At 45.4% G+C, this 13,616-nt stretch overlaps 1 protein-coding gene across 1 annotated transcript in view; it reads left to right on the top strand.

The window, feature by feature from the left end:
- Window positions 1-13,356, top strand: part of eya1 (EYA transcriptional coactivator and phosphatase 1) — a gene marked incomplete at its 5' end in the record, with an annotated part of 33,618 nt that extends 20,262 nt beyond the window's left edge. The window contains 6 exons of the mRNA XM_080793317.1: window positions 4,919-4,977; window positions 5,160-5,320; window positions 5,577-5,691; window positions 6,121-6,242; window positions 7,184-7,284; window positions 10,894-13,356. Of these exons, the coding sequence (XP_080649443.1) occupies window positions 4,919-4,977; window positions 5,160-5,320; window positions 5,577-5,691; window positions 6,121-6,242; window positions 7,184-7,284; window positions 10,894-10,974 (639 nt within the window). The 3' untranslated portion in view covers window positions 10,975-13,356. The remainder of the gene's footprint in view (window positions 1-4,918; window positions 4,978-5,159; window positions 5,321-5,576; window positions 5,692-6,120; window positions 6,243-7,183; window positions 7,285-10,893) is intronic.
- Window positions 13,357-13,616: the final 260 nt, after the last annotated feature.

Here is a 13,616-nt window from a genome sequence, read left to right as displayed (position 1 = left end):
CGTGGCAGCAGCAGGGCTCGAGGTTCAGTTATCCTGTTGCAAAGTCATTTATAGCATGTTTTGGTAATACACATTGCTGAGCAAGCATGCCCTTTTACACACAGCCTCCCTCCCTCCCTCCCTCTCTCCCTCTCTCTGTCTCTGAGTGTTGAAGTCACCACTCTGAGCCCTTCCCAGGGCTACAGGAAGACTCAGGCCGTCATCGCTGATTGCTTAACGACAGATGCCGGAGGAACAAAGGAGGCTCTGATAGCTTCCCCTCAAATGAAAAGGTTTCAGCGGACATGGGGAAAGATGAACAGAGAGAGTGCGCACAAGAGAGAGAGAGAGAGAAAGAATGGTAGAGAAAGATCCAGGGTGAATTGAATTGATGTTTATTTTCTGTCTGTTTGTTGGGTTTCCTCTTCAAGTTCGGTCCGTCCGTTGCGTGCACAGTAGCCTCCTGTCTTTCATTGTGCTACTTTGTTTCTCTCCCATTGAGGATAAGGACTGTTTGACGGTTTAATGAACTTAGAAAAAAGAGGGTGTGTGTGTGTGTGTCTGTGGGGGGGGGGGGTCACTGATGAATTTAACAGAAAGACAAAGTGTTTGCATAAGGAGTAATTGCAATGGATTCTGGTGGAGGGTCTTCACTCCTGCGTACAGTAGGAACATCTGGTGTGAGTTAGTGGTGATTGTAGGTTTTTTACGGAGACCACTGTTTGCTTGGTGAGGGGAGAGCCGGGGGATTCCATGGAAAAGAGAAGTTCAAAAAGTCCCTGGAATTTCTCAAATTGCCCCACAACGTGCCACCAACTTGGACGCTTGTCATTCAACTGTCATGGGCGCACGAAAGGAACGACGTGCTGTCTATGAAGCGTTCATCTCTTTCGGTGACGCAGTGGGATTGGGAACCAACAATGAAATGTTCATTCTCAGTGCAAATCCAGGTCTTTCTTGCACTGTGCTCTCGACACAGCTACTTACTGTACAATCCATCATAATATGTGGCTGGGGAAAAAAAAGGTGTCGGAGCATTTAAATGGCCCCACCCTGTTATTAAATCCCGAGAACATGTCTGTCTGTCATGTGAGTCTTCCAGTGAGTCAGTGAGTGGCGTTCACTCCCCGCCGCCTTTCTTTCCATCCAGTCTAACATAAACTGCATAGTCAGTATCTTTTAACAGCATTTTCCATCCTTTGCATCCACCACTTTCTCCGATGCCCAACATGCACCAATGGACAAGTCAAAATCTCAAGGCAGACCTAGCGAACCGACCTACACACACAACTACACAACCCGTCAATCGGCAATGTTTGTTATTCTTGAAAAAGTGTGTCAAAGTCAATTATTATTCCTGCCTATTGCTCACACTGTGGTTTTTGTCCCCCATCGCCAGAATAGGAATGCCCGTTTTAAAGTTGTTAAAATATGTTTTGGGGTATATAGAGTTTGCCTCTGTAATGAGTTTTGTTTTCTGTAATGAAAATACTAACAAAAAGTAATTTTACAATCATAATGTGTGGTCGTCAAAACACCCCCAGACACACCTGGACTTGTCTCGGGGCAGTCCGTTTTTGGAACCTACAGGTCTACAGTATAATAGCTACATTCCCTTTCTTTACATTCAGCACTATCGGACTACACTACTGTACTTAATTGGCCTTAAGCTGCACCATCCGCTGTCGTTAGCTTCCACGGTGTTTACGAGGCCTTCAGAAGCAGCTCCTAACAAGTTTGTGTGAGGGTTACTGTAAGACATTAGCCACAGCCACCTCCTCCATTAGCTTTAGCCCAGTCCTCCCAGTGAGCCAGTGCAGAGGTTTATGCCAGCCCCAGCTGGGAGCAGTAATTGTCAGAGGGCTGCACATTCTTCCAACCCCTCCCCCCCTACCTCCAAAACCTCTTCCTGGGGGTCCAGGGCCCCAAAACACAACTGTTAATTGAGTGTCGTAATATCCTCCGAATTAAAAGGCTATGTAAACACCGCGCAGATGACAGGGTAAGGGGCTGAGAAAGACACGCACATGCACACACAGACACACGCGCGCGCACACATACGCACGCATGCACACATACGCACGCATGCACACATACGCACATTCATTGTAGAAAACAGCAGCCGGGTGATTTGAACCCAAAGCCCTTGTGTTTTTACCCCTATGAGAGGCTTTGTCTGTTTCTATAACTCATTGTACATTCATTGAGGTTTGTATTGTTTATTATCTTTGTGGATTCAGGCAAGTCCATGAAAAATCATTCATGCTCAGGCAGCAGTTATGATAATAACATCAATTAGACTTAATTACTGAGACACTTGTATGCGTGTCGGGTCATGTTTGAGTTTCGGGTCTGGCATTCAAAATAGCTCCCTAATTAACATTCTGAATAATATTGTTCTCAGATATCTGTTTTAGTCCGACCTGGCTGTCAAACATTGAAAGAAGCACACACTGCGCGCTAGTGCAAAGATGACGGGCCATTGTTGTACTGAAGGACAGCATATACAATTAGGCAGCAAAGTACCAATTGAGTGGAGCCTAATAGGACTGTGCCATAGTCAAAGGGGTGCCAGGGGCTTTAGCAGTTGGCTGATTGTGTCTAATACATCTGCAGGTAATTGGTAGATAATAGATGCATTCCACTCACTTGCACCAGAATGAGTCCCTGAATGGAGGCTTTATTGGGTACTGAACCCAGGGTGCTGTTTTCTTGAACAAACAGACATGCCTCCACTAATTAAAGAATTAAACACACCCTTATTTTCTGTGTGCTGTAGTTTCGCTTTGAGGCTAGATGTGTTTGATCTGTATAGTTTCACATCCCCCCACCCCCCCCCCCCCCCCCGTTTATTTATTTATCTCTATGTGCACAGTATTTATGCGACCCGACAGTGTAATCTCTATTTGGTGGGCGCAAATCCTTAGACTCGGTGGTTTGGGGCAAATTGGTGGTCTGATGGACTATTAAAGAACCGTTTGGAAAGAGATTAGGCAAACAGAGTTGGATGGCCCCGCCTGCACCATGTCTCCAATTGGCAGTCTATCTCCTGGAACGCAGGGGCTCAGAGCTTACTCCATGTGAGGTCACATTTGGACTCCCCCTCTCCCACCACCCCCATATCCACCTCTCTACCCGCCCCTCCCCTCCCCTTATCGGTGTGCTGGAGCTATGGAGAGGAGGGGATGGGGAGAGGAGGGGGGTCAGGAGGTCAAAGTCTTTTCCTCTTTGGATCTCGGAGCTTGCTGGGAGAGGCTTGGCGAGAGAATGGCTGCATTAGAACAGGGGTTGGGGGTCAAGATTTTAATTCTGTTAAAGAACAGCTGGTTTGAGTTTCTCCTCACGTCGCCTCCCCGCGTCCCCCACCCTTCTCCTTTCCCCACAAATCCAGGGAGATGAAAAATTTGTTCAGAGGGGAACCAGTAAAATAAAAAAGGTTTACAGTCTAAAGCCCTTACCCTTACCCCTGCTCTAGCATTAGGGAGGAATGCAATAACGTCAGCATTTGGCCGGAGCGAGATTGACTTAAAACAAGGAAGTCCTTTCTGTGTTTGGGTGTCTTAACAGCCGGATAAAAGTTAATTAAAAAGAAAAGTAGGCTTTTTCATGTCGTTTCATTCCGGAATTCGTTCGCTCAAGTTTAATCTTCCATCTGATATTATTAATATTAGTAACTTCCGGAATTTACTGAAAAATCATCTGAAAGAGCACTTTTGGGGTAATGATCAAAAGAAAGCTCTGCTGTCTATTTTAGATTGAGGCTAATAAAAACTAACTTGAGAGTTGACTTCATATTAGGAACACCTTGACTCTTTACAGGGCTACTCTCAATCCTGCGTTTGGCCACATGTATAGGCCAATTTAACTTGCTATCCAACTTGCTGTGAGCTAAGCTAGCCCGCTTACTGGCCCAGTGTGAAATGTGTTGATCTGAATGCAGAGGCAGGGCTCCCTCACAAGAACTGGCTGAGAGGGGGTGGAGAGAAGCGAAGAAGGGGGAGGTACTAGACCTCTCCTATAAATGGAAAACTAATAACAGATTTTCAGTCTGCTTTCTCTGCGCACTCTCTCTCTCTCTCTCTCTCTCTCTCTCTCTCTCTCTCTCTCTGGCCCCGGGGCTGTGTTGGTGTGTGGCGCAGCAGCAATCAGAGGTCATAATTTCATTGGCGGTTAGCATCAGGTTCAATTTTTCTAGTAGGTTACATTTACCAGAAAGTCTGGATTGTGTTACTGTGTACCGGTGGAATCAGTGCAGAACTGCAGAAGCCATCTACCTCTCCAAACGCAGCCAGTACACATGTGTGCATGTAAGCACACACACAGATGCACTCAGTCGCAGGCGCATGCACGCACATAACCCAAGAATGCCAAAGCGATCTGTTTTATTTGTTCAACTCGTCTCCACATAGCCACTTATACCGTACAGTATGTATATAACTCTACTCACTAGACATAGCTAATCAAACGCTGACCCGTTTGCATGTCTAGAGCCATGTGGAATTGGGGCTTAATTGGTTGTGTCTGGAGATGTGCATGTCTTGAGACCCCCCTAGTGGTGGAATCTTAGTTGGGGCTGCGGGTCCAACCGCAGCAATGATGAGGTTTATTTTTGTTAGGATAGAGCAGGTGGGGGCTCAGGGGAGGAAACGGGTGGAGAGTTGATTTAAAAGATGGAGGGAAGGAGGGAGAGAGAGGCGGGGGGGGGGGGGGGGGGGGGGGGGGGATACAGATTGAGGTGTCCAGCCAGGACACAATTTCCTGAGAAAAGGGTATTTTCTTCCCCCACAAGTGTTTAAAAGAGGAAGAAGGGAATGTCCCGTATCTCCACAATAATAACTGCCCATATTTAATAGTCCTGTAAGGAGACATATTTGTAAAGTTTCTTTCTCTCTGTGTATGTGCGTGTGCGTGTGCGTGTGTGTGTCTGTGTGTTTTCCAGGAATGTGACCAGGTCCATATCGACGATGTGTCCTCAGATGACAATGGCCAGGATCTAAGGTACAAACTCAACTCCTCATCGATTCTGGGAACATCGGAGAACAGTGCTTGTTTTGCTGGCGTCAGCGTTGAGGTGGCTTGTGATATACAGTATGTTTATGCTAACTGGATATCTCTGTCGCATCCCTCTCCCTCCCTCTCTCTCTCTCTCTCTCTCTCTCCCTGCCCTCCCCCGCCATCAGTACGTATAACTTTGGATCTGACGGCTTCCACGCGGCAGCGACCAGCGCCAACCTGTGCCTGGCCACGGGAGTGAGGGGAGGTGTGGACTGGATGAGAAAGCTGGCCTTCCGCTATAGACGAGTAAAAGAAATCTACACCACCTACAAAAATAACGTCGGAGGTAATCCCCCCCAGTACACCGTCCCGCTCCCGAGTGGAAAAGCGGGTGCAGACATTTACAGTACATGCCCGCATTGTGTGTGTGTTGTATGTGCGTGCGTGCGTGTGTGCGTGCAAGTGTGTGTGCGTGCCTTTTTGCACGTGTGCGTGATCTTAAAAGCACACATGCCACAGCACTTGGTCAGGGTGAATTTTGGAAATTTTCGATGGTATTTGGAGGTCTGATCCAAACCAAACAACGTTGCCCTGCATTTCAGGTCTGCTGGGCCCGGCCAAAAGAGAAGCCTGGCTGCAATTACGAGCAGAAATTGAAGCCTTGACGGACTCCTGGTTAACACTGGCATTGAAAGCACTAACATTAATCCACTCAAGGTAGGACTTCACCAAGGAAAATTGTACCCAGTCCCATTCCGCACAGTAAAATCTAGAGTGTTACTTTAACTCTGAGAGTGTAAACATTGGACTATACGGATCCAGATTTGACTGTGTATATATAAACAGCATATGGTGTAAATACGTCAACTCTGCGCTCGTGATCCATTCAATGAAAACAACATTTGTCTCTGATTCTGAGAGATAAGCGGGATAAGAGAGCCTGACGTAAACACATTAAAGATCCGATCCCTCATGGTGGGACAGCTCACTGAGCCATTCATGGATAAATAGCAGTGTCTCTAATTTGTAGCGTTTTTGTGTTTTCCTTTGGATCCTCCCTCTAAGTGATTTAGACTGATGTCAAGCCCCTCTCCTCTCCTCTCCTCTCCTCTCCTCTCCTCTCCTCTCCTCTCCTCTCCTCTCCAGGTCAAACTGTGTGAATATCTTGGTGACCACCACGCAGCTCATCCCTGCCCTGGCTAAGGTTCTACTCTACGGCCTGGGCATAGTCTTTCCCATTGAGAATATTTATAGTGCAACCAAAATAGGTGAGTACCCCTTTTCGCCGCAGCATTGCCGCAATATCAGATTTGCCGTAGCCCGTTTGGGACAGGTTTAGTGGTTGCATGATTGCTCCCTCTGAGCGCGGGCTGGTGTCTTATCACGTCACAGTGGTGCAGTGCTATACACTGGCATCATGTGTGTAAACAACAGTGATACGTGCCATGTTGTCAGTGTGATGATGGGGCAGAGTCATGGGGACACTGGAGAGGGTTGATGTTCTCCTGCTAAGGAAGAAGTCTAATCAGCCTGGGATTATTTTCCTGGATCCGGGCCTGAACACTGGTCCTCCCTCCCTGGCCTCTCTCTCTCTCTCTCTCTCTCTCTCTCATTCTCTGCATATGAAACCACTTCTGCACATTTATGTCATTCCACAGCAACCCCCCCCCCCCACACACACACACACACACTCTCCTCCAATCCTATCCCCCCTTTTCACTGTTTCGAATGCAAAATAAACACAGAGCTTCACCGCCCCTGCACCATTTTGCAGGGGGGTGGGGGGGCATTGAGGGGTAGGAGGGGAGCGTATAGCTTAAGGGGAAACCTTGGGAGCGCTAAGCCTCCTGGTCCCTCTGTGCGGGCCCTGTAGCATGCCAGGCTGATTTAGCCGCTTTAAGTCCATTTTGTCCCAGGTTCGGGGAGGAGGACACACTTAATGCTTTTCAGGCTGCCTTTATCTGGAGGCTGATCTTATCACGTCCCCCCCTCGCCGAGCGCAAACTGTTTACACTTTGGCCTATTTTGTGGCGCGTGGTGTTTTTAAAGGGGCTCTCCCGTTTCCATGTGCCTCTGCTTGCTGTACTTGACATGTACGACACGTGCGCACGTGTGTGCGTGCGCGCACGCGTGCATGCATGCGTGCGTGTTGTTTACATGGGCGCTAAACTCTGCTAATGCCCCCCTGCATGTGTTGTCCCGTCCGCAGGCAAGGAGAGCTGTTTTGAGAGAGTAATTCAAAGGTTCGGGAGAAAAGTTGTTTACGTGGTCGTGGGAGACGGCGTGGAAGAGGAGCAAGGCTCAAAAAAGGTAATTGTTTAGATTTTGGATCATTGCTACTGTATGTAAACTAGGGCCATCAATCAGTTACAAAATACCCATTAATCATATGAATTGCTGTGATTAATTACACTTTGATGGCATCTTTCCAGCCACATTTCGAATAAGGGATATTTAAATTTGGAATTAAACAGTTCCAAATGAATGATGAACCCACACAAAAGAGGAATATAGAATTTAATAACATTGTGTAAAAATCAAACAGATTTGGTTTCTTCTCCAGGCGTAGTCCAATTGACAGTCAAATATCTGTTTCAGACTTTCAAATAAACACAGTATAGATTTTAAATAAAGTATGAAACAGAAGGTAATCATGCTGTATGTGTTTCAAGCAGTCCTTACCTGGGCGGCGGTGGCTCAGTGGTAGGATGGCCGGATGGTTAGTAGAGTTAGTGTCGAAGTGTCCTTGAGCAAGACACTGAATCCCGAATTGCTCCTGATGTGCTGGTTGGTGCCTTGCATGGTTTCCGCTGCCATTGATGTATAAATGTGTGAATGTAATGCACAATCTATGTAAAGCGCCTTAGATAAAGGCGATATATAAATGCACCATTTACCATTTTACCTTGTTGTGTAACAGCTGTGGTTTGAAAAATGCTAGACTGTCCCTGGATCATCTTCTTAACTTTATGCAGAGCAGCGTCCACTGTTAAGTAGCACCACAAAACAAATAACACATCCGGTCATACACTTGAAATTAAAACCCACATCATTGACACAATTCATGTCATTAAGGGAAACTGCTTTGTTTTGATAATAACTTTTTTGTAACTATTTTTGTTTTAATGACAGACATTAGCGCGTTAATTTTAACTGGACACTGGATTTTATGACAGTATTTACACTCTTTGAGTTAAATTTACAATTTAAACTTTCATCGTGTAAGGCAGGATGGAAGCACAGACCTTCGCTTGGTGTTTCAGTGAGGTCAGGAGTTCATTTTGAATGCTTTGAGAGAACACAAAACATACCTGCCATACCTTTGCAAAAAGGAAAGGAGTGGGCCGCCCCGGCTCTCCACCTCCCCGACATGGTTCTTTCTTTACTTTCACCCGTTTATCCCCTTATGGGCCGTCCCAGTACAAGGGAGAATGCTTGCAGTATGTAATCAGCCCTCCTCCTCCTGCAGCTCAGGTTTACAGAGCAGGGGAGGGGAGAGATGGCATAATTACATATTCCTGCCCGGTGCCCTGGGCCAGCGTGAATACTGTATGTGTAACGCTAGACAGGCCCCTTTCAGGCATGTTCGAGGCAGGCTGTAAATAGAGCACGCATTGAAGTGGGCTTAAATCCTTGTTGATGAAATTAGAATATTTTTTACAGCAGTGACGAGCTTGTTAGTGAGAGATGGGACGTAAAAAACGCTGAAGATGACTTTTTGAGGGTCGACAGGGGAACTTGCAATCTCGATACTGGAGTCTGACACACACACACACACACACACACACACACACACACACCTCCCCTTACCTTCTCAGAAGATTTATGTTACCTGTTGCCTCCTGCCAAATATTGTGTATTCAACCTTTCTGCCAAACTCTGGGTGTAAACCAAACACCGCGTGCAAAGCCACACGCAGCAATATTCATTAGCTAATTAATCAGTGGTGTCTGAGCATATTTCATGGACGGCTGGGGTGAACCGCGCTGTCAGGGCCAAGACGCGGAGTTTTCCCTTTGAAACGCCCGCCAGCAATCTCTCCACCTGTTTCTCGGTAAACACAGTGTAGAATACTGTAGATGCGCAGGTAAGAGATGAACCAAATAGCTCACTATTTTATTATGAAAGGTTAGCATGGCCTTTAACCATACGAACCCTAGCATCCCTATAGAGCGTCCCAGTCCCACCCCCTTTCAGAACGTGGCCCAGGAAATGAATCCCAATGCATTTTCCCCATAGGCTTTTCTTAAAGTATTTATTTAAAGACGGTTACGCGGACAAAGCCAACTCGGATTGTGACAAATCATGACAATGAACACAATATTTTGGGCCGATCAAATCATTAGAAAGAAGAAAATAAAGGCAGGAGACAACACTATTTGTTTAGTTTTTCTTCTTATAAATTATTTGATCCGCCCAAAACATTGTGTTCATTGTCATGATTTGTCACGATCCGAGTTGGCTTTGTCCGCGGCGTAACCGCCTTTAAATAAATACTTTAAGAAAAGCCTATGGGGAAAATGCATTGGGATTCATTTCCTGGGCCACTCGTCGTTCTGAAAGGGGGTCGGACTGCGACGCTCTATTCTGGGCATGTCATAGTAGGCAAGCATTTGGTGAAAATTGCGCATCTACAAACCAGTTGTGAGCTTGTAGATCAGTCATTTTGGTGAAGAGATTTGGTGTGGAAGGGAAAAGGAGGGCGCCAAGGACAGAAATATGTAGGCTTTAAGTGGTTAAAGGATCATGATGGTAGAAATATAAAATATGCTAATATTTTTGCTCACAGTCTGGACTTGCTGGAGTGTGACATTGACGGGAGGATTTTGTTTAGTTTTGGGGTTTTCTTCCCCACCTGAGAGGTGCGAGGCCCATGACACGCCATGAGGTAAAAGGTTTCTGTGTCAACATCACACAGAGGACGTGAATGAACACACAAATTTCAGCTGTCAAGAGGCACGTATCAAAACGTGTGACACTGCAGGGAACTACAAAAACAACAACGAAAAAAAAGTCCCCCCAGTCTCTCTGTCCTCCAGCCTTATCCAGAACACACACACACACACACACAATAAAAGAAAAAATAAATCCGCAATTCCTGAAACAATTCTGCCTCCAGTTCTTACCTCTGCCAGGGAGAGGAGACGAGAGAAGAGGCAGAGGTGGAGATAACATCTCTAGCTTTTAAACTTAAAAGCAAAGACAATTTACAAAACAAAAAGCAAAGAGCTTTTTAAGGGTCAGTGCAGGCTCTCCTAAGCGGAACATATGCCTGGGAGAGGCCATGCCTTTGATAAGGGGAGGGTAATGGTCTCTCCCCCCCCCCCCCCCCCCACACACACACACACACACACACACACACACTGAGGGGCTGAGGACTCTCTACCTGACAAGCCCCTTTCATTCTCCACGACTCAGGTTTCTCTCCCTGCCTCTGCTTGGGAACAACAGCTCACGTCCCAAACAGTTCACTCAGAAGACTCAGGCTGCTTCAGGCCTCTTTCAGGGGATTGAACGAGGACAGCTATTTTGTTAGCTTTGCTGTGGGAGACGATTTGTTAGCCAGTTAGAACTGTATACTGTATACGTGCACTGTTTGGTGCAGTGGGAAATACTAGTGTACAGTTACAGTATCTAGTATAGAGCTCTGGGGGGGAACCTGTTCAACTGGGTTAGGGTTGGGTTTAAGTCGGTGAAAGTATAAAATGTACGTGCAACATTTACTACATGTATTACCGGTACATGGAAAATGTTATCTTCTAGTGTTAGCTAATTTCAAATAAAACTCATAAATATCCCCCCCCCCCTTCTTTTTCCACAATTATAGTATTTGACTAATGACTACTAATGACTAATGACTACTACAACTGCATCATGTTGACTTCATAGAGGTGCTAAGTCCTGTTCTCCTCCCTTTAGCACAACATGCCCTTCTGGAGGATCTCCAGCCATTCAGACCTCATGGCCCTGCACCATGCCCTAGACCTAGAGTACTTGTAGCACTGCACCACCACCACCTCCACCACACCACCACCACCCTGCTCTCCGCTCCGGCACACCCTGCAACCTCTAGCTCCATCCCACGCCCGCAGCAGACCCCTGTGTCAGCTCCTGTCTGGCTTCCACTACTACACAGGAAGAAAAGAAGAGAATAATGGAGGAGGGGGGATGAGAGAGAGAGGGAGAGGGAGAGAGAGAGGCTGAGTGACACGGTCAACTTGCTGACACACGGTCACAATTCGTCTTAACCCTAAACTTTTTTTTTTTCTTTTTTTTTTCGTGGAAGCGAAGGAGAAGTAAATTTACGGCTCTGCAGCTGCCTGCCCTGGTTACTGTGAATTGGCTGCTTTCTGAAGCCATCAAAGTGTTTTACGGACCCCCCCCCCCCCACCCACCCCCTTCTGTGCGCCCGGGACTTTTGTCAAGGTTCACACCTGTGAGGAGAGCGAAGCGACTGACAGCCTCGCCTCATCATCATCAGCCTTGCCTCGCAGTTCAGCTGCGCTAAACCTGCAGGGCCACAACTACTGGTGGTGACATTTCTCTGACTTCTTTCTCTCCTCTATCTCTTTCTCTTTCTCTCCCATTCTGAGTACCTTTCCTTTTTTCCTCCTCTGCTCGTTGTATTTGTGTTGCTTATCCCTGCTGCCTGTTTTTGGGTTGACGTCCCCTCTGTCGTGGGACAGACAGAAGGACAGAGGGGGACCGTTGATGTCCCCTCTGTCGTGGGACAGACAGAAGGACTGAGGGGGACCGTTGTACCTTGTTATTTATGAACGGAGACTTTGCGAGTGGCGCGTTTCACAGAGAAGGTACCTCGCTGACGACAAAAAGACTTGTGCCTTTTTTTCCACGTTAACAAAAGTACTTTTGATTTCCACTGCGCAGAGAGGAAGACGTTTATGGAAGAAACAAGAAAAAAAGGGGTTTTTTTTTCTAATAATTTAAGAAATTAAGAAACTTTATTTACAATGCTGAGACAATCGTGTACAGAGGAAATCTTTTTTGTGTGTGTAAATTTGTAATCACTGGACTATTCCTTCCTATATTCATTTAGGTACATGCTCTTGAAAGGTGGCAATGCTTTTTCATTGAAGTAAAAACGAGAGAGAGAGACAGAATAAGGCATCCCATAGCACGCAAGTCTTGTGCAACAGCTGAAAGTGTTGACATGTTCAAGGTTTTGTTCATTAAAGGAACACATGTAGATAATGGGGAATTTTTGTGATAAATTGTTTTGTCAAGACCAATCGCATGGATGTCAAGTGTCAATGATCATTTCATTTTATTCACTGTTTCTCCTTCAGACTGTTCCTCACAGTAAAATAGATGATTTCACTCACCTTTACAGTATATAAAGCAGCGGGTCTCCTGCACTGCAACGTCTTGTTTAGGTTCATATTTCAAAGGGGAATAAGTGTTGGTTTTTGTTTTTACTTATTTGGAAAGGTAGCTCAGAACTTGTGTCCCTATGGCATTTCACCAGCTTGCAGCCCTAACCCCATGTATTTGGAAGCAAACATAATCGTTATACCATTATAACTTGATAAGGGTTTCTGACATGGCATTGAATTCACTTTCTCATGCCTCCTTAGAGCCATTTTAACGACAATTTGGATAAATTTAGGAAGTTCAGTTTTCAAGAAGAAAAGAAAAAAACAAGCTTACATAGGTTTATTATCTTTTATACAAGCGCTATAATGAAACTCTTGTACAGCAAACATAATTTTGTATGAAGTAGTGTTTTTATTTTGACTTTGAAAAAAATGTGTTCTTTGTCCCACTTTGAAATGAAAATGGCTGCAGTTGAAATGTGTGAAGCCCTTTCATAGTGCTTCTGGAACTGTGGATGGGGAAACCGTACTTTAAAGCTCTTGAATACCGAGAGAAAGCCACTAACTTAATAGGGTTCGAGAAGACGACAGTACATGTGCTTTCGACTGTGAATTTTCTTAAACGGAAACCAAGCTCATTGTGTTTCTAATTTTTCCCTCCTCTGCACATGTTCACTGTTAGTCCTGTAGATGTCAATTTAGAATCCCTCTCTCTCCCCCATGGCAGACGCCCTCTCACCACATTTTGTGATCTTGCTCTTCTCAAAACAACTTCTCTTCCCCCTTACTCTGGGGGGAGGGGTCTACATATTGCTGCTAGGTCAAGGTAATGGTAGGTAAATAGAGGAAATGTTTTATAGATTCATACAGCACGCTTTTTTATTATGTTGCAATCATAAATGCAAACTGGAAATACTTTACACTACATGGGCCTCATTGTGAAATGCAAAAAAAAGATTGTTGTGTCTGCAAAAGGTTGTGTACAGATGTTTTTGACATTATTATTTGATTGTGTTTAAATTAATAAAAATTGATTTGTGAACTGTTACATGCTGGTTTATGATTTTCTGTTGATTGAAATTGCCTTGCATAATGACTCGGACCATCTAATGATTATTCAAAATCCTATTTATTGTTTTGTGGAGATAGAAACCCTGATAGCATTTCCATATGCGGTTTATGTCTAGTTAGTTATTTGTGGAAGAAAGATTAATGTGTGCTGAACACAAAAATATCTCTAATGTTACAGATTGATGTCTCTGTTTATGTATTAAAACCACACATTCTGAAACTGTACAAGCTGTCACT

This window comes from Protomyctophum bolini (assembly GCF_963924005.1).
Source record: "Protomyctophum bolini genome assembly, chromosome: 21".
Lineage (NCBI taxonomy): Eukaryota > Metazoa > Chordata > Actinopteri > Myctophiformes > Myctophidae > Protomyctophum > Protomyctophum bolini.
The sequence above is the reverse complement of the archived record's forward strand: the minus strand, read 5'-3'. Positions and strand labels throughout refer to the sequence as shown.